At 56.3% G+C, this 20,182-nt stretch overlaps 1 protein-coding gene across 4 annotated transcripts in view; it reads right to left on the bottom strand.

Moving 5' to 3' along the window:
* The window catches only part of LOC127586683 (active breakpoint cluster region-related protein-like), a 53,075-nt gene that overhangs the window by 12,939 nt on the left and 19,954 nt on the right, over positions 1-20,182 (bottom strand). For 3 of the 4 annotated variants that reach the window (XM_052044810.1, XM_052044807.1, XM_052044808.1), the window contains 11 exons: positions 18,996-19,103; positions 17,628-17,688; positions 16,229-16,281; positions 15,578-15,718; positions 14,387-14,505; positions 12,356-12,530; positions 11,831-11,941; positions 9,436-9,511; positions 8,245-8,349; positions 7,153-7,227; positions 5,038-5,135 (listed from right to left, as the gene is read on the bottom strand). In XM_052044810.1, the coding sequence (XP_051900770.1) occupies positions 5,038-5,135; positions 7,153-7,227; positions 8,245-8,349; positions 9,436-9,511; positions 11,831-11,941; positions 12,356-12,530; positions 14,387-14,505; positions 15,578-15,718; positions 16,229-16,281; positions 17,628-17,688; positions 18,996-19,103 (1,122 nt within the window). Of the gene's footprint in view, positions 1-1,994; positions 2,127-5,037; positions 5,136-7,152; positions 7,228-8,244; positions 8,350-9,435; positions 9,512-11,830; positions 11,942-12,355; positions 12,531-14,386; positions 14,506-15,577; positions 15,719-16,228; positions 16,282-17,627; positions 17,689-18,995; positions 19,104-20,182 lie in introns of all 4 variants that reach the window. The other variant, XM_052044809.1, reaches the window with a different exon arrangement.

Genomic DNA, 20,182 nt, shown 5'->3' with positions numbered 1-20,182 from the left:
GGTGGGAGGAGAGGAGGAAGGGGGAGGGAGAGGAGGAAGGGGGAGGGAGAGGAGGAAGGGGGAGGGAGAGGAGGAAGGGGGAGGGAGAGGAGGAAGGGGGAGGGAGAGGAGGAAGGGGAGGGAGAGGAGGAGGGGAGGGAGAGGAGGAAGGGGAGGGAGAGGAGGAAGGGGGAGGGAGAGGAGGAAAGGGGGGGTGGGAGAGAGAGGGAGGGAGGGTGAGAGAGTGGGGAGGGAGAGAGAGGAAGGGAGGAGAGGGGTGGGTGTGAGAAAGGGTGGGCTGAGATGGAGGGAAAGAAACAGGAGGGAGGGAGGGAGGGAGGAGGGAGGAAAATTGGGAATGGAAGAGAAAGGGGAGGGAGAGGGACCTGTGGAGTAGGGTGATGGGGAGGTGGAGGAGCGAGTTGAAGATTGGGGGCAAGGGGGCAGGAGGAGAATGGGGTAGAGAAGGGGGAAAGGGGAAGGGAGGGGGGGAAGGGGGGATGGGGGGAGGGGGGAAGGGAAGGGGAGGGGGGAGGGGGGGAAAGGGGGAGGGGGGGAGGGGGGGAAAGGGGGAGGGGGGGAAAGGGGGAGGGGGAAAGGGGGAGGGGGGGAAAGGGGGAGGGGGGAAAGGGGGAGGGGGGAAAGGGGAAGGGAGGGGGGGAAGGGGGATGGGGGGAGGGGGGAAGGGAAGGGGAGGGGGGAGGGGGGGGAAGGGAGGGGGGGAGGGGGGAGGGGGGAGGGGGGGAGGGGGGAAAGGGGGAGGGGGGAAAGGGGGAGGGGGGAAAGGGGGAGGGGGAAAGGGGGAGGGGGGAAAGGGGGAGGGGGGAAAGGGGGAGGGGGGAAAGGGGGAGGGGGGAAAGGGGGAGGGGGGAGGGGGGGAAGGGGAAAGGGGAGGGGGGAAAGGGGGAGGGGGGGAAAGGGGGGAGGGGGGGAAAGGGGAAAGGGGAGGGGGGAAGGGGAGGGGGGGAAGGGGAGGGGGGGGAAGGGGAGGGGGGGAAGGGGAGGGGGGGAAGGGGGGGGGGGGGAAGGGGGAGGGGGGGGAAGGGGAGGGGGGGAGGGGAGGGGGGAAGGGGAGGGGGGAAGGGGAGGGGGAGGGGAGGGGGAAGGGGGGGAGGGGGGGGAGGGGGGGGGGAAGGGGGGGAGGGGGGGAGGGGAGGGGGGAAGGGGGGGAGGGGGGGAGGGAGGGGGGGAAGGGGGGGAGGGGGGGGAGGGGAGGGGGGAAGGGGGGAGGGGAGGGGGGAAGGGGGGGGAGGGGAGGGGGGGAGGGGAGGGGGGAAGGGAGGGGGGGAAGGGGGGGGAGGGGAGGGGGGGGAAGGGGGGGGAGGGGAGGGGGGGAGGGGAGGGGGGGAAGGGAAGGGGAGGGGGGAGGGGGGGAAAGGGGGAGGGGGGGAAGGGGGAGGGGGGAAAGTGGGAGGGGGGGAAAGGGGGAGGGGGGGAAAGGGGGAGGGGGGAAAGGGGGAGGGGGGGGAGGGGGGGAAAGGGGGAGGGGGGGAAAGGGGAGGGGGGGAAAGGGGGAGGGGGGGAAGGGGGAGGGGGGGAAGGGGGAGGGGGGGAAGGGGGGGAGGGGGGGAGGGGGGGAAAAGGGGGAGGGGGGGAAAGGGGGAGGGGGGGAGGGGGGGGAAAGGGGGAGGGGGGGAAAGGGGAAAGGGGAGGGGGGGAGAAGGGGAGGGGGGGGAGAAGGGGAGGGGGGGAGAAGGGGAGGGGGGGGAGAAGGGGAGGGGAGAAGGGGAGGGGGGAAGGGGAGAAGGGGAGGGGGGGAAGGGGAGGGGGGAAGGGGAGAAGGGGAGGGGGGGAAGGGGAGGGGGGGAGGGGGGGAAGGGGAGGGGGGAGGGGGGGAAGGGGAGGGGGGGGAAGGGGAGGAGGGGAGGGGGGGGGAAGGGGAGGGGGGAAGGGGGGAGAAGGGGAGGGGGGGAAGGGAGAAGGGGAGGGGGGGAAGGGGAGAAGGGGAGGGGGGGGAGAAGGGAGGGGGGGGAGGAGGGGAGGGGATGGAGGGGTTGGAGTACGTTGGTTCTCACCCAGATCTGAGCCTTGGCGATGAGACGGTCGGTGCCGTAACCCTGGCCGTTCTCTGTGGTGTTCCGGTAATTGTGCTGCTCCCACAGGAGAATCCTCAGGAACTGAGCCCCATCCAGTTCCACGTCGATCTCCTGCTCACACCCAGAGAACGAGGATCAGGCCCCAGTTCCGACGAAGCAGCCCTCTGACCCTTGACACCATCGCCCTCTGACCCGACTCAATTGCTCTCCGACCCTCTGACCCCAATGCTCTCCAACACCTGACCCCATTACTCTCTAACCCCTCACTGTCATTCCCTCGACCTGTCACTATCGCCCTGAGCTCTCACCCCATTAATCTTTGACCTCCCACCCCATCGCTCTGACCCCTTACCATCACCACACCCCCCCCCCCCCACAACCCCTCATCCCTATCTCCCTGGTCTTCTTATCCCCTTGACCCCTCACTCCCCTGACCCCTCAACTCACCACCCCAACCTCTCACTTCCTGACCCCTCACACTCTCACTCCCCCCTGACCACTCACCTCATCCCCCTTTGAACCCTGACCCCGCCACTCGCCCTGACAAGAGTTCAAAGGAAGCGTGAGAAACAGGGCCCCAAAGAGTTTAAAGGGAGTGTGGGAAACGGGACCCCAGTGGATTAGATCCCGAAACACTAGGATTTCCAAAAAATTAGGGAGCGGACTATTGAAGAATGAGTGTAAATCAGGAAATTAAACGTGCATTCATCAAGGATAATTATGGGGGGGATTTAATCCACATATAGATTGTGTAAATTAAATTAGCAAGAGCACTGTAGAGGGTGAATTCCTGCATGCATCTGAGATGGTGTGTCGAAACAAGAAAGAGGGAAGAGGTTATTTTAGAGCTAGAATTTCACAATTCGACCATTAATTAACAATCCGGTAGTTCAGTGGCCTGTACGGAAGTTGATAAAAATATAATTGGAACTGATTTAGCTTAATCTGAAAGCAGAATCTTCAGCTGAAACAAGGCAAGCTACGAGAGTGTGAGCCAGGGTTAGCTGGGGTAAACAGGGAATGATATTAAATGGCAACAAGCTATTAACCTCTAAAGCAGTTTGCAAAAAAACATACATCTTGTTTTAAGGCACCAAAAAAAATTGACTGATTAAAGGTAGTTTTTCTCTGGAACGTGGAAGATCAAGGGGTGACCTGACAGAGGTATATAAGATCATGAGGGTCATAGACAGGGTGAAAGCACGTAGTCTTTTGCCCAAGGAGGGGGGGCTAAAAACAAGAGGGCATAGGTTTCAGATCAGAGGCGAGAGATTTAAAAGGGACATCAGGGCAGCTTCTTCATGCAAAGGGCGGGGCATATTTGGAATGAGCTGCCAGAAATAGTGGTTGAGACGAGCACATTGGCAACATTTAAAAGCCGTCTAGATAAGTCCATGGATAGGAGAGGGCTCTGGGCTAGCTCGCTGGGCAACAGTGCAGAGTGTTGTGGACATAGCCCAGCACGTCACAAAAACCAGGCTCCTCTCCTTAGACTCTGTCTTTACTTCTCGCTGCCTTGGCGAAGCAGCCAGCATAATCAAAGACCCCACCCACCCAGGTCATTCTCTCTTCTCTCCTCTTCCATCAGGTAGAAGACTGAGGGCACGTACCACCAGACTTAAGGACAGCTTCTACCCCACTGTGATAAGACAATTGCACGGTTCCCTTACACGATGAGATGGACTCTGACCTCACGATCTACCTTGTTGTGACCTTGCACCTTATTGCACTGCACTTTCTCTGTAGCTGTGACACTTTACTCTGTACTGTCATTGTTTTTACCTGTACTACATCAATGCACTCTGTACTAACTCAATGTAACTGCACTGTGTAATGAATTGACCTGTAGGATCGGTTTGCAAGACAAGTTTTTCGCTGTACCTCGGTACAAGTGACAATAATAAACCAATACCAACACAGTCGGCATGAACGAGTTGGGCTGAAGGATCTGTTTCCGTGCTGTGTGTCTCTATGACTGTGGCTAACGAGAAGTCAAAGAGAGAGTCAGATCATAAGGGAATGCAAGAAAACAAGAAAGTAGGAGCAGGAGTAGGCCACTCGTTCCCCCAAGCCTGCCCTGCCATTCAATGGCTGATCTGTCCGAGGCCTCATCTCCTCTCCTCTGCCAGTTCCCCACAGCCCTCGTTTCCTTGATCTTTCAAAAATTTATCTACCCTTTAAATACCCCCCAACCTTCTGCGGGGAAGGTTATCCTACCACCTGCTCCCTTAGGGTTTTAATACGACACCCCTCATTCTTCTAAGTTCGAAGGAATAGGGATTTAATTTGACTAACCACTCGTGACTGTACAAGATGTTGGTAAGGCCACATTTGGTGTACCTCATCACTACCCCCCAACCTCTCACCTCATCAACCCGTACTTCCCTGACCCCCTCACCTCGTCAGAGAGAGAGGGAGGGAGAGAGAAAGAACAAGGCAGAGAAAGATGAGAGGCTGATGGAGTCAGGGCGATATAGAGTGTGGGAAACAAAAGGGTAGTCAGGGAGCGTGACTGGGAGGGACAGAGGCAGAGACACTAGGGAGGGAAGAGGTGGGGGGGAGCAGAGAGTGAGAGACAAGAGAACAGAACGAGAGAGAGAGAGAGAGAGAGAGAGAGAGAGATGCTGGGAGCTGGAGCAACAAACAATCAGCAGGTCAAGCAGCATCTGTGGGATGGGAAAGGAACTGTTGATGTCTCGGGTTCAAAACCCTGCACCCTGCACGTGAGAGAGACAGAGAGCGAGAGACGAGAGCTAAAGACCGAAAGGAAGAAGGAGGCAGACAGAGAGAGGAGAGATAATTGGGAGGAGATGGGGAGAGGGAGAAATGTCTCTCTTGCCACCTTTGGAATGTCCCAGCTGATGAAGTGAGCCACTGTTTTAATTTACTACAGATGACGCCCAGAGCAGGCTCGCACAACCTTTGAGATCACAACCAGACCTTCCTAAACTGGCAGCAACTACTGCAAGTGGCTCAGAGTTTGCAGAACTGAACCTCCCATGAGAAAGTGTGAAGTACTCACTTCTTCCCACTGTGGGTTCTTGCAATGGATTAAGACTGACGTCTGCACTTTTTTCTCAAAGTATCCGTGGCAATCGGCCTCCAAGCAGCAGTAAACATCTGGCAGAGAAAGAACGTCACGGGGTGTCACAAGGCTCTCAGGTAGTTAAAGGGGGTTTGTCGGAAGGGGATGGATACAGAGGGAGGGGGACCGTTCTGAAGGAAAAACCCACGGCCTGGTGTGGGAGCTCCACTCCACAGGAACGCAAGAGGCTGCAGGGGGCGGTGCGACCCAGCCAGTTCCATCGCGGGCGCAGCTCTCCCCACCGTCGAGGACGTCTACAAGAGGCGACGTCTCAGGAAGGAGACACCCGTCGTCGGGGACCCCCACCGTCCGGGCCGTGCCCTCTTCTCGATGCTGCCATCAGGCAGGAGGTACAGGAGCCTGAAGACCCACACCTCAAGGTTCAACAACAGCTTCTTCCCCACTGCCATCAGGTTCTTGAACCCACCTGATAAACCCCAACACCACCTCGGACTATATATGTTTTTTCTCTCTCTGAATCCTGAATTAGTGTGGTTTCATTTACTTTGTCATTTATTTGACACACATGTATGTAAAATTTATGTTAATTTAAGTTTATGTTAACTTATGCTTGTTCTCGACTTGTAACGTACTGAGCCGCTGCTGTGAAAAGCTAATTTTCATGGCATTTACACCTGGTGCATGTATGCCCAAGACAATAATGAACTTGAACTGAACTGCTCTCCAAACACCGTCCAAGCTCCCCAAAATTCCCGGTGCACTGATCTGTCCCCCTCTCCCAACACTGCGCTCAGAATATCCCCGTCGTGAGTGGGAGGTCGGGGTGAGATGGGTCAAAGGATGAGGCAGTGGTGTGGTGAAAAGTCAGGGTAGGATGGATTAAGGGATTGGTGGGAGGTGGAGTTTGAGGGGGCAAGGGGGGTGACAGGTGAGGGATGTGGCGGGGTAAACGGTCACAGATTGAGAAGGTAAGAAGGGAAGGAATACAATCAAAGGAGATCCTTACACTTGCTCCACCATTTCATAAAGTCATGGCTGGTCGTTGCACCAGTACCACCGACCAAGAGTGATCCCAGACTTCTCCATTCTACGTATGTTGAAAAATCCCATCCCTCTTCTGGGACCGGGCGTCAGACACACCGTCCTCTCCCCCTCTGGGACCGGGCGTCAGACACACCGTCCTCTCCCCCCTCTGGGACCAGGGCTGTTCACACACCGTCCTCTCCCCCCTCTGGACACGGGCGTCAGGACACACGTCCTTCGTCCCCCCTCTGGGACCCGGGAGTCAGACCACACCGTCCTCTCCCCCCCTCTGGGACCGGGGCTCAGACACACCGTCCCTCTCCCCCCTCTGGGACCGAGGCGTCAGACCAAACCGTCCCTCTCCCCACTCTGGGACCGGGATGTCCAGACACACCGTCCTCTCCCCCCTCTGGGACCGCGGCGTCAGACACACCGTCCGACCGGGCGTCAGACAAACCGTCCTCTCCCCCCTCTGGGACCGGGCGTCAGACACACCGTCCTCTCCCCCCTCTGGGACCGGGCGTCAGACACACCGTCCTCTCCCCCTCTGGGACCGGGCGTCAGACACACCGTCCTCTCCCCCACTGGGACCGGGCGTCAGACATACCGTCCTCTCCCCCGCTGGGACCGGGCATCGGACACACCGTCCTCTCCCCTCTGGGACCGGGCGTCAGAGTGCATTAGACACATGTCCGCTCCTCTTCATTGCGTGAGCCCAGGGCCACGTCTTCGTTGACTCTCCAAGTGCTGAACAGTGGGAGGGGTCACCCTTCGCCAGAGACGTTAACTCCCTCTGTACTATCTGCCCCCCAAGTGGTAAGTCATGACCTTATGGACCCTATAGAATGAAAGGCAATGAACTGCAAGTCTCACTGGGATCTCCAGCTGATGGTCCCATCAACATGGAGATAGTGACCAAGTGGATTCCCACTCTGATTGGCTGAGCTGGGAGCTGCACGGAGTTGAAGAAAGCTTGTCCTGGTTGGGAAGGTTGGGGAGGGGAGGGGAGTGGGGTATGATTGACTGGGGGAGGGGTGTGGGGCAGATCCCGAGGTGTAGTCTACTCACTGAGCGGTTCCTTGAATCCAGACACTGAGTGAATCTTGATGGTCAGCCTCCCTCGGAGCGTGCTGCCGTCCGATTCTGAAATCAAGTCAATGGGTAACGTGTGGGTAGCAGATCGGCCTCTGAGGGAGGGGGGTTACAGGCATCGTACAGGGATCGAACCCCACAGCACCGCCCATCGCAGTCTCAACGGTACTCACGGCACAGTCAGAATTCAGAATTGTGAGCTGAAAAAATCCAGACCTAGACAATTCAGCGCCGCGGGAGGGGCGGCGAGGAGGGAGCGCCGCGGGAGGGGCGGCGAGGAGGGAGCGCCGCGGGAGGGGCGGCGAGGAGGGAGACTGTTCCTGTACGACTCCATCACTGTCTGTGACCCTCTGGTTGAAAAGGTTCATCTCCCTTCTTGTCTACATTAGGGAAGAAGGGAACTTTGTCCCTACGATGAGATCATCACTATTCTTTGACCTCAGAGCCACTTTCATGCCCCATAGAACATGGAACAGTACAGGAACAGGCCCTTCAGCCCACAATGTCTACACCGACCATGGTGCCAAATTAAACTAATCCCTTCTGCCTGCACACAATCCACATCCCTCCATTCTCTGCACATCCATGTGCCTCTCTAACAGCCTCTTAAACCCCTCTATCGTATCTGCCTCCACCACCACCCCTGGCAGCTTGTTCCAGGCACCCACCACTCTCTGCGTAAAAAACTTGCCCCGCACATCTCCTTTGAACTTTCCCCTCTCACCTTCAAGCTATCCTCTCTAGTGTTCAACATTTCTACCCTGGGAAAATAATTCTGTCTACCGTATCTACGCCTCTCATAACTTTTAGAAACTTCTATCAGCTCTCCCTTCAGTCTTCGCTTCTCCATAGAAAACAACCCACGTTTGTCCAACCTCTCCTTATAGATCATGTCCTCTAATCCAGACAGCATCCTGGTGAACCTTTTCTGGACCCTCTCCAAAGCCCCCACATCCTTCCTTTAATGAGAATTCCACACGATTAATTATTGACCTCTTTGCCAAGGTAAATGGCTTCAGGTTCACCACCCTGGTCGGGCCTCCGTGCCGAGGGCCAACGTTTGCTTACCTTCAGCGTTACTGTGGAGCGGCTGCTGGCGAGCGGTGCGCTGCTCGTAGCAGAGGTGAAACAGGCTCTGGACCCCATGGTGAGACCAGGAGAACGGCTGCAAACCTGGGAGGGCAGAGGGCAGTGGGAGAGTCAGCAGGGTTACCCGAGGGGCAGTGGGATCTGGGAGCAGGCCTGGATACCGGGTGTGTGGGATAAACAGACTCACACACACTCACTCACTTACACAAGCACACACCCACTCTCACCCACATTCACACGCAAAATCACACACAAACTCACAAACGCACTGTCACTCAGACACACTCACACAAACTCATTCGCACACACACACACTTGCACACTCACATACACACACACACACTGACATGCACTCATGCACACTCCCATACACACACACATACACACACATTGACATACACACACACATGCACACACTCCCACACACACATTCACACATGCAATCACACCCAGAAGACTTGGATCCCACACTGTAGCTCTGTAAGTCACTTCTCGGTATCAGTTATTCATGATAGTTCTGGTCTCTGATTTCTGGAATCAGACGAGTGAATCTTTTCCGCACCATCTGTCTATCACATTCCTTATCCTAGCATGCGGAATTGTGCACGGTGCTCCCAGTGTGGTCTGACCCAGGAATATGGAGATCGGAACTGTGGACAGTGCTCCCAGTGTGGTCTCACCCAGGGATATGGAGACTGGAACTGTGGACAGTGCTCCCAGTGTGGTCTGACCCAGGGATATGGAGACCGGAACCGTGGACGGTGCTCCCAGTGTGGTCTGACCCAGGGATATGGAGACCGGAACCGTGGACGGTGCTCCCAGTGTGGTCTGACCCAGGGATATGGAGACCGGAACCGTGGACGGTGCTCCCAGTGTGGTCTGACCCAGGGATATGGAGACCGGAACCGTGGACGGTGCTCCCAGTGTGGTCTGACCCAGGGATATGGAGACCGGAACCGTGGACGGTGCTCCCAGTGTGGTCTGACCCAGGGATATGGAGACCGGAACCGTGGACGGTGCTCCCAGTGTGGTCTGACCCAGGGATATGGAGACCGGAACCGTGGACGGTGCTCCCAGTGTGGTCTGACCCAGGGATATGGAGACCGGAACTGTGCACCGGAAGAGGAAGAGCCAGGGAATGTGGCCAAAGCAACATAGAGACTCACGCACCCTTCTTCTTCTGCTGCTCGATGGTCTCCCTCCAATCATGGAGCTCGTAGTCAGAAGAAAAGAGGAAGATGAAACTCTGGGGGAAGGACAGACGCGAGTAGTCAGTAACACAGTTACCTGAAGCAGTTGTCAGGGACTGGGGAGGTTAGAGGTCAAAAGGCACCAGAATAAGGAGCTGGTCATTGTCTTCAGGTAGCGAGGTGGCGTACACAGCCCTGTCTGTATCCATGGTGCTGAGGTGGAGATGGTTGAGAGCTTCAAGTTCCTTGGAGTAAACATCACTACTAGCTTGTCCTGGTCCAACCGTGTAGACTCCACAGCCAAGTAATCACCTCTACTTCCTCAGGAGGCTCAGAAAATTCAGAATGTCCCCTGTTGACCCTCAGTAATTTTTACCGATGCACCATAGAAAGCATCCTATCCGGATGCATCACAACTTGGTACAGCAACTGCTCTGCCCAAGACCGGAAGAAACTGCAGAGAGTTGTGGACACAGCTCAGCGTGTCACGGACACCAGCCTCCCCTCTGCTGACTCCGTCTACACTTCCCGCTGCCTCAGGAAAGCAGCCGACATAATCAAGGACCCCTCCCACCCCAGACACTCTCTCTTCTCCCCTCTTCTGCTGGGCAGAAGATACAAAATCTTGAGAACACGTACCACCGGGCTCAAGGACAGATCTCCTGCTGTTATCAGACTCTTGAACGGACCTCTCACACGCTAGAAGATGAACTCTTGATCTCCCAACCTACCTCTTCATGACCTTGCACCTTTTTGTCTACCTCCACTGCACTTTCTCTGTAAACTGTAACACTATATTCTTCATACTGTTTTCCTCTTTACAATCTCGATCTATGGAATGATCTGTCTGGATGGCACGCATAAACAAAAGCTTTTCACTGTATCTTGGTGCACGTGACAAAAATAAACCGGTATTAATAACATTCCACAAGAAATATGTCAGAACCAGGGTCTGGAGTGGATCCACATCGGACGTAGTGAATGTCAAAAAGCCTGGAACTAAAGTATGGTGGGTTAGCTGAACCTGGAGATCTTCCACTGTAATGGTTCCTAGGCCAGATTCAGCCTGGAATGGATTTGGAGTAAACCAGAGCTTATGTCCCGAATGGAATGAAAATTAGGAAGCAAGAGCCTGGAATACACTGGACAGTGGACCCAGCAATGGTAGAGCCAGGGATTTGAGTAGATTGGAAGCTGGGAAACTGGGATTGGTAGTGGACTCAGCCCAATACATCACGGGCACATCCCTTCCCACCATCGGGAGTATCTACAGGAGGTGCTGCCTCAAGAAGGCAACATCCATCGTCAAAGATCCCCACCATCCGGGCCATGCCATCTTCTCACAGCTCCCATCGGGCAGGAGGTACAGAAGCCTGAAGTCCCCACACCACCAGCTTCAGGAACAGCTACTTCCCTTCAACCATTCGGTTCTTGAACCAACCAGCACAACCCTGATCACTACCTCAATATGGCAACTCTGGGAACACTCTGATCACTACAATTGACTTTTTGAAAATTCTAATTGTGTTCTTTCTTGTAAAAATGTGTATCATTTATGTTTAATTAATGTTTTTCTTGTGAATGCTGCTTATCTGATGCTCTGTGCCTGTGATGCTGCTGCAAGTAAGTTTTTCATTGCACCTGTGCACACATGGACTTGTGCAGATGACAATAAACTCGACCTTGACCTTGGGCCAGTTGGAGGAATACCTGAGGTATGGTGGACACCAGAGGCAAGGGTGAACTGGAGTATTCCCTAGGCTGGGCCAGCCGTTGGCCAGTATGGGGTTTGGAGGCAGGAGAGAGCTCCAGAGACATTGTGATTCCCCACCAGGGCAGTCAAAACATGAGTCAGGGATCAGAACAATCAGGGGCACAGAGTTACTTTCAAGTGGGTTAAACCACACAGCACTTGGCAGAAGGCTCCAGATATCAAACGCTACAGGGCAAACCCCAAAGCAAGTGGAACAAACAGATAGTCTTAGAACAACTCACTGTGGTTACAGCTCAATAGAACGCACCTTTACTGAAGGGGAAGGAACATTTTGGTGCATCAGACACACTGCCCTCTCCCCCTCTGGGACCGGGCGTCAGACACACCGCCCTCTCCCCCTCTGGGACGGGGCATTAGACATACCGTCCCCTCTCCCTCTTTGGGACCAGGGGTCAGACACACTGTCCTCTCCCCCTCTGGGATTGGGCATTAGACACACCGTCCCCTCTCCCTCTCTGGGACCAGGGGTCAGACACACCGTCCTCTCCCCCCTGGGACCAGGCATCACAGTGGGTCAGACGCAGTGATTTTGAGGGTGAGGGTTGTGGTGGATGGACACCTCTCTCGCTCTCCCTGTGTCCAACCGGCTTGGCGTTCCTACCTTGCCATTCCTGCTCTGTAGTCCCAGCGGAAGTGACGGGGAGTTTAACAGGAGCCACGTCTCGATGTCTGACAGCTTCCTCCTCAGGCGCTCGATTCCCTTGTTGTGCTTCTGTGGGAGGAAGACAGTCTGTCACATCACTGCTGGGTCCCCATCGCCGCACTCCGCAGGCCATTCAGCCCATCGAGCCTCTGCATCCCAACACATCATCCTCACCCCTCCCCTCACTATTCACCCTCTTCCTTTCCCAGCACACGTCCATCTTTCTCATTGCCTCCTTCTCTTTCTGCCCTGCCTCCCTCCCACCTGCTCTCACCTGTCTCCTTCCCCTCTCTCCCTCTCCGTAACCCCTTCCAGGTCTTTCCCACTCCCTCCTTCAATCCCAACCCTCCCTCCTCCCCTCTCATTCTGATCCCCTCCTCTCTCTCTAAATCCTTCCCTCAACCCTTGATGCCCTCTCTCCCCCTGATTCACCTTGTCCTCCCCTTTCTCCCTCACCCCCTCCCCCCCTCCTCTCCAACTGACCTTCTCCAGGTGGATCTCAATCTTGGTGGCCATCAGCCTCGCCTTGGCTTCTTCGATGTCCTTCTGGGCCACGGCCTGGAGAGCGCTGGGAGCCATCAGCTGGATCTCACTGGGGCTTTGGAGAGTGATGTCTTCCAGAGGGAGGTACCAGTCGCACTTGGAGACTGCTTGTCGACTGGAGGGGAGAGGAGAATTAGCATTGACCCAAACCCCGCGGCGGCTAGAAACAAGTAGGGCCTGGAGCGTCAGCAACAGATCGCTGGGCATCCATTCCCTCCGTCAGGGAGTTATGGCTTCAAAACTGGTCAGACCACACTTAGCATATTGTGTTCAATTCTGGTCACCTCACTACAGGAAGGATGTGGAAGCTTTAGAGGGGATGCAGAGGAGATTTACCAGGATGCTGCCTGGATTGGAGAGCATGTCTTATGAGGATAGGTTGAGCGAGCTGGGGCTTTTCTCTTTGGAGAGAGGGAGGATGAGAGGTGATTTGATAGAGGTGTACATGCGCCCTTCACTCTCTGTGTAAAAAAAAACTTACCTCTGACATCCCCCCTTCAATCACCATAAAATTATGTCCCCTCGTGTTAGCCATTGTCGCCCTGGGAAAAAGTCTCTGACTGTCCACTCGATCTATGCCTCTTATCATCTTGTACATGATCCATATCTCTCCACTCCCCACATATTCATGTGTCTAACAGCCTCTTAAACCCCTCTGTCGTATCTGCCTCCACCACCACCCCTGGCAGCCCGTTCCAGGCACCCACCACTCTCTGTGTGAAGAAAGCTTACCCCGCACATCTCCTTTAAACTTTCCCCCTCTCACCTTAAATACAAACGCTCTAGTTTTTGATATTTCCACTGTGAGAAAAAGATTCTTGACCCTCTACTCTAGCTATGCCTCTCTATGAACTTCTATCAGGTCTCCCCTCAGCCTCCGACGCTCCAGAGGAAGCAACCCAAGTTTGTCCAACCTCTCCTTATAGGTAATACCCTCTAATCCAGGCAGCATCCTGGTGAACCTCTTCTGCACCCTCTCCAAAGCCTCCACATCCTTCCTATAATGGGGCGACCAGAATTTCACACAATACTCCAAGTACAGCCTAACCAAAGTTTCATACAGCTGAACTGTGACTTTCTGACTTTTATACTCAATGCGCGACCAATGAAGGCAAGCATGCCGTACGCCTTCTTTACCACCCTGTCTACTTGCGTGGCTGCTTTCAGGGAGCTGTGGACTAGGAGCCCTAGATCCCTCTGTACATCAATGCTGTTAAGACTCCTTCCACTTAGACCTCCCAAAGTGTAAGATCTCACACTTGCCCGGATTAATCTCCACAGTGGGGTTTACAGATAGGCAGTAAATGCTGGTCTTGCCACCAAGAATCCCTCGCCCCAGGGTGGAAGGAAGTTGGAATGCACTGGCTGAGGGGGTGCTGGAGGCAGAGACTCTCACAACGTTTAAGATGTAGCAAAACGAGCAGTTGAATAGCCAAGGCACAAAGACTGCAGACCAAGTGCCGGCAAATGGGAAAAGTGTGGTTGGGTATTAGCTGGTCCTTGGAGTGTAGGGGCCTGAGAGGTGGCCTCATAGAGGTGTATAAAATCATGAGGGGCAAAGACAGGGTGAATGCGCACCGTCCTTGTTGCCAGGGTTGGGGAATCAAGAACTAGAGGGCACAGGTTTAAGGTGAGAGGGGAGAGATTTAATAGGAACCTGAGGGACAACTGTTTCAGCCAGAGGGTGGTCCGTATATGAAACGAGCTGCCAGAGGAAGTGGTTGAGGCAGGTACATTAACAACATTTAAAAGGTACTTGGACAGGTACACACGTAGGAAGGGTTTAGAGGGATATGGGGCAAACGCAGGCAAATGGGACTTGTTTGGAATGGGGCATCTTGGTTGGCATGGATCAGTTGGGCTGAAGGGCCTGTTTCCGTGCTGTATGATTGTATGAGTATGTACGTGATGGGCCGAAGGGCCTGTTTGTGTGACGTATGACTGTGTCAATACAGATCATGGGCAGGTTACCCTGGCAGCCTCTTCATCTTGGTACAGAAGAGAAGACCCGTGGAGAGCAGGATGTGCCGTAACTTCCGTGAACCCTCGGATACTTCGACCACAAACCCGTCCTTCACCAGGGACTGGTCCTGAGCAGCAGGAAGGGAAAGAAAGACAACATGGATGGTTCTGAGAGCCACGGTCTCCCCACATCGAACATACGAAGAGAAGGAGTGTAGGAACAATGGTGCGTTGGACACACCGTCCCCTCCCCCCTCTAGGACCGGGCATCAGACACACCATCCTTCCTGCCCCTCCGGGACCGGGCGTTAGACACACCGTCCACTCCCCCTCTGGGACCTGGCGTTAGACACACCGTCCACTCCCCCTCTGGGACCGGGCGTCAGACACACCGTCCACTTCCCCTCTGGGACCGGGCGTCAGACACACCGTCCACTTCCCCCTCTGGGACCGGGCGTCAGACACACCGTCCACTCCCCCTCTGGGACCGGGCGTCAGACACACCGTCCACTCCCCCTCTGGGACCGGGCGTCAGACACACCGTCCTCTCCCCCTCCGGGACCGGGCGTTAGACACACCGTCCTCTCTCCCTCTGGGACCGGGCGTCAGACACACCGTCCACTTCCCCTCTGGGACCGGGTGTCAGACACACCGTCCACTTCCCCTCTGGGACCGGGCGTCAGACACACCGTCCACTCCCCCTCTGGGACCGGGCGTCAGACACACCGTCCACTCCCCCTCTGGGACCGGGCGTCAGACACACCGTCCTCTCCCCCTCCGGGACCGGGCGTTAGACACACCGTCCTCTCCCCCTCTAGGACCGGGCGTTAGACACACCGTCCTCTCCTCCTCTAGGACCGGGCGTCAGACACACCGTCCTCTCCCCCTCTGGGACCGGGCGTCAGACACACCGTCCTCTCCCCCTCTGGGACCGGGCATCAGACACACCGTCCCCCTTCCCTCTCTGGGACCAGGCGTCAGACACTCCGTCCTCTCCCCCTCTGGGACCAGGCATTAGACATACTGTCCCCTTCCCCCTCCGGAACAGGGAGTTAGACACACCGTCCTCTCTCCCCCTCTGGGACTGGGCGTTAGGCACAACATCCTCCCCGCCTCTGGGACCAGGCGTTAGACACACCGTGCTCTACCCCTCTGAGACTGGGCATCTGTGCATCAGATGAAGGTTTACCAAGCATTTACCTCATCAGTAGTGGATTCCCGGAATCCAGTTTTATGGTCGATTGTCTGTTTGGTTGCAGAGAGGAAGCTGTTGGAGTCATTGAGAGCTTTCTCCAGTGCAGGGTAGTCAGTGTGGTCACTTGGTGTGTTTCTCAGCAGCTCCTATGAGATATTGTGCACATTACAATCGCTGACGATGGAGTCTTTTCTGTTCATTACCTACATGCGGAATCTCAATGGGGCAAGGTTGCAGAGTAGTGGGTGTTCCTAATGCTATCTGTGCCCTGGGAGTGTGTGATGGGACAGTGTGGAGGGAGCTTCACTCTGTACCTAATTGTTCTCTGGGAGCTTGGGACAGTGTGGAGGGAACTTCAGTCTGTCTAACCTGTACCAAGGGAATGTGTGACGGGACAGTGCAGAGGGAGTCTCACTCTGTGTTTAACCCATGCCCTGGGAATATGTGATGGGACCGTGTAGAGGGAGCTTCACTCTGTGTCTGACTCTAGGAGTGTGTAATGGGACAGTGTAGAAGGAGCTCCCCCCTAACCCCCTTGTCCTGGCCCTGTCAATACTTGCTCGTGCCTCCCTGCTGGGTTAGAGGGGAGACTGTGCAGAGTTTCCCGTGAACCCCATGGTACAATTGAGGAGCGGAGGTGTAAAATCAACACTTACTCCAATCAGCAGCGTTACCCTGGTGATGTGGTTGACCGGCTTGAGGAGCAGGGCTGTTGGAAGATCAGAAAAGCTTGAGAGTTTTGAGGAACAGGAATATCTTGAACCAAAACTGCATTTTGCCCGCAAATTTGGGATCTACAAGTCGCTGACCGGGCCAGCATTTACTTCCCATCCCTAACCGCCCCTTGAGAAGGTGGGGGTGGAGCTGCCTCCTTGAACCGCTGTAGCCCCTGTGGTGAAGGCGCTCTCAGAAGGTTGTTGGGGAAGTAGATGGGTTAGCAAGTACTGGAGAGGGCACCGAGAGCCCACAAGGGCATATAGGTGGGCTGTGAGTGGGCAAGGAGTTGGCAGATGGAGTGTAGTGTGGGGAAACGTGAGGTTATCTACTGCGGAAGGAAGAATGCAAAATAAGTTATTATTTGAGTGGAGAGAGAGAGAGATGTTGCAGTGGGAAAGGACCTTGTTGTCCTGGTAAATGAAACCAAAAGCGTTAACACACAGGTAGAGCAAGTAGTTATGAGGACTATCGGAGCATTAGCCTTTATTGCAATGGAGTATGGACTTTAAAAGTAGCAACGTCTGATGCACGGAGTGTGGGTGAGACCGGACAGGGAGTGATGGGTAGAACTCTGGGCTCCTTACTTAAAGTATTGGAGGTAGTGTGGAGATGGTTCACTGGAATAAAGGGGTTAATGTGTGGAGAGGGTTTGGGCCTGAAACTCATTGGCTTTGGAGTGACCTTATCGAAATGTCCACACTGTCTCTATCTGTTTCTGCCTCTCAGCTTGGCTCTCTCCACGCGCAGAACTTCTCCCCCCACAGGGCGTAGCTCTCCCCTCCTCTATCCCTCTCGCCGTTCCTTCTGCCTTTTCACCACACACTCCTCGTTCGGCCTCTCTCTCTGCCTCTATCCGTCACACCCCATCTCCCTTTCTCTCTCGGACCGACCCCACCACCCCTCCAACCTTCTCCCTCCCAGTCCTGCGCCCTTTCCCAATGTCTTGTTTTCGCTCCGTCTCTTAACTAGTTGTATGGGTTAAATTTTGAGTTTGCAAAGTCCTTGGAGTGACGATCTGATCCCTCTCTGAATGTTCTTGTTTTATCATCTCACTCACTCTGTCTCTCTCTCCCTTTCACCCTCACACTGACACACCATTACTCTGACTCACTCCCTCTCTCACTCCCCCCTCACTCTCTTAGTCTCACTCTCTCTACCTCCCTCTCTCTCTCCCTCCCCTTTCTCTCTTCCTGCCCTCTCTGTTGCCTGCATGCCTCTGTTTCTCTGACTAGTACATGTCGTTGCATCTTCTTGTTCCCACCCCGAGGCAGATCTCCAACCGCTCTCTCCATGATGCCCCCAACACCCCTCCTCCCTCCACCGAGTCACCAACCTCACCCTCTAGAGTTGTGGTCACAGGAGTCTCCTTTGATTCCTTGGAGGGTTTCAGCCTCATTTCCTGGGGGGGAGGGGGGGGGAGGGTGGGACGGAGAGAGAGAGGTTAGAAGTGTCTGTCTGCAGTGACAGAGGGGAGAGAGACGGGAGGGGGAGAGGATCGCAGTGAGACAATGAGAGACGGATTAGATCTGGCCGAAAGAAGTGTCACAGCACTCCTCCCCGCTCCCACTCTCTCATCTCTCCCTCCTCCCTCTCCTGCTCTACTTCTCTCCTTTCCTTCCCCTCTCTGTTCATGTCTCTATCTCGCTCACTTTTCCCTCTCCTATCCCCCTCCTTTTGATTACCTTTCTGCCCAGCTCCGACTGCGTATTTCCCACGTTAACATCCAGATGGCCGTGCACACTGCCGAAACATCGTGGCCCCACTCCCTGCTCTGCCACAGCGGTAAATCCCACACGCCAAATCGAAACCTTGTCCCCATTGTTCCTACTCTCCTGCAACACACACAAAGGAACTCAGCGGGTCGGGAAGCATCTGTGGAGGGAAAATGGACGGTCGACTTTTCAGGTCGAGACCTGTTGAGTCCAGATTAAGGGTCTCGGCCTGAAATGTCGACCGTCCATTTCCCTCCATAGATGCTGCCGGACCCGCAGAGTGCCTCCAGCACTTTCTGTGTTGCTCCAGATTCCAGCATCTGTGGTCTCTTCTGTCTCCAGATATCTCTCCTGTCCTTACTGCACCTTCAACCTGTGGACTCTAACTACACCCCACTCTGCCATGTGACATGACACGGTTCTTAACCCAGTCCCCACCGCACCTCCCCCCCGACCCCACCGCACCTCCCCCCCCGACCCCAGCGCAACTCCCACCCCCGACCCCAGAGCAACTCCCCTCGACCCCACCGCACCTGCCCCCCGATCCCACCGCACCTGCCCCCTGACCCCAGCATACTGAGGGGGGGGAGAGGGGGAGGGAGTGGGGGAAGGGAGGAGGAAGGGGAGTGGGGGGTTAGCAATGCGGAGGGGAGGGAGGGGGAGGGGAGAGTGTTTGAGGGAGAAAGAGATAGTTTTAGAGAGAGAGAATACAGAGAGAGAGAAAGTCAGCTAGAGGATATAGTTGGAGAGAGAGAGAGAACAGAGAATTAGAGAATACAGAGAGAGAAAGTCAGCTGGAGGATTCAGAGGGAGACAGTCAGAGAGAGCAAGAGAAAGAGAGGGGGGGGAGCGAGAGGGGGAGAGGGGGTGGGGAGGGAGAGAGAGAGGTGGGGGAGAGAGCATAGATGTAGAGATTACACAGAGAAAGGGAGTGCGCAGTCAGCTGGAGGATACAGAGAGAGAGTGTGAGCTGAGAGTGAAGGACGGATGATACCTGAGCGATCATTTTGAACTGCTCTTTGCTCTGAGCACACTTCTCCGCCGTCTCCACCGCTGTCGGGTAGTTGCTGACAAATGCGCGATACACCCCGAACTGGCTGACCTGCGAGGGAAGGAGAGCCAGAGTACCAGAGACAGGGGTCTGTGGCCGAGGCTGGTCCCTCCATCGCTCCATCCCACTGAACCCCCACCACCTCCTCCCACATCCCTCCCACCCCACCTTCCCCCCACACCCCACACCAACCTCCCCCACACCACACCCCACCCTCCCTCCCCCTCACCCCTCCCCAACCTCCCACCCCACACGCCCCCACCCCATCCTCCCGCCACACCACCCCCACCCCACCGTCCCTCCCCCATATCCCACACGTCCCCACCCCACCCTCCCCCATCCCACCCCACCCTAGCAATCCCATCGCCCCACACCCCCACCCATGACCCCCCACACCCCCACCCCTGCCCCTGACCGGGACGTGACGGTGAAGGTCACACACAGAGGGGGGAGCTCTGAGGAGTGGTAAGCTCCGGGGGTGGGGGGGGGGGTAGTTACCGGGACATAGAGCAGCAGACATGTGTGTGACATGTGGGACATAAGGGAAGGGGGGAGGAGAAGAGGAGGGAGGGGGGAAGGGAGGGGGGAAGGGGAGGGGAAGAGGAGGGAGGGAGGGGAAGGAGGGGGGGAAGGAGGGGGGGGGAAGGAGGGGGGGGGAAGGAGGGGGGGGGAAGGAGGGGGGGAAGGAGGGGGGGGAAGGAGGGGGGGGAAGGAGGGGGGGGGAAGGAGGGGGGGGAAGGAGGGGGGGGAAGGAGGGGGGGGGAAGGAGGGGGGGGGAAGGAGGGGGGGGGAAGGGGGGGGGAAGGAGGGGGGGGGAAGGAGGGGGGGGAAGGAGGGGGGGGAAGGAGGGGGGGAAGGAGGGGGGGAAGGAGGGGGGGAAGGAGGGGGGGGGAAGGAGGGGGGGGGAAGGAGGGGGGGGGAAGGAGGGGGGGGAAGGAGGGGGGGGGAAGGAGGGGGGGGAAGGAGGGGGGGGGAAGGAGGGGGGGGGAAGGAGGGGGGGGAAGGAGGGGGGGAAGGAGGGGGGGGAAGGAGGGGGGGAAGAGGGGGGGGAAGAGGAGGGGGGGAAGAGGAGGGGGGGAAGAGGAGGGGGGGAAGAGGAGGGGGAGGGAGGGAGGGGAAGAGGAGGGGGA

The sequence above is a fragment of the Pristis pectinata genome, chromosome 37 (assembly GCF_009764475.1).
Source record: "Pristis pectinata isolate sPriPec2 chromosome 37, sPriPec2.1.pri, whole genome shotgun sequence".
NCBI lineage: Eukaryota > Metazoa > Chordata > Chondrichthyes > Rhinopristiformes > Pristidae > Pristis > Pristis pectinata.
Note: the sequence above shows the minus strand (reverse complement) of the source record. Positions and strands in the feature narration are given on the sequence as shown.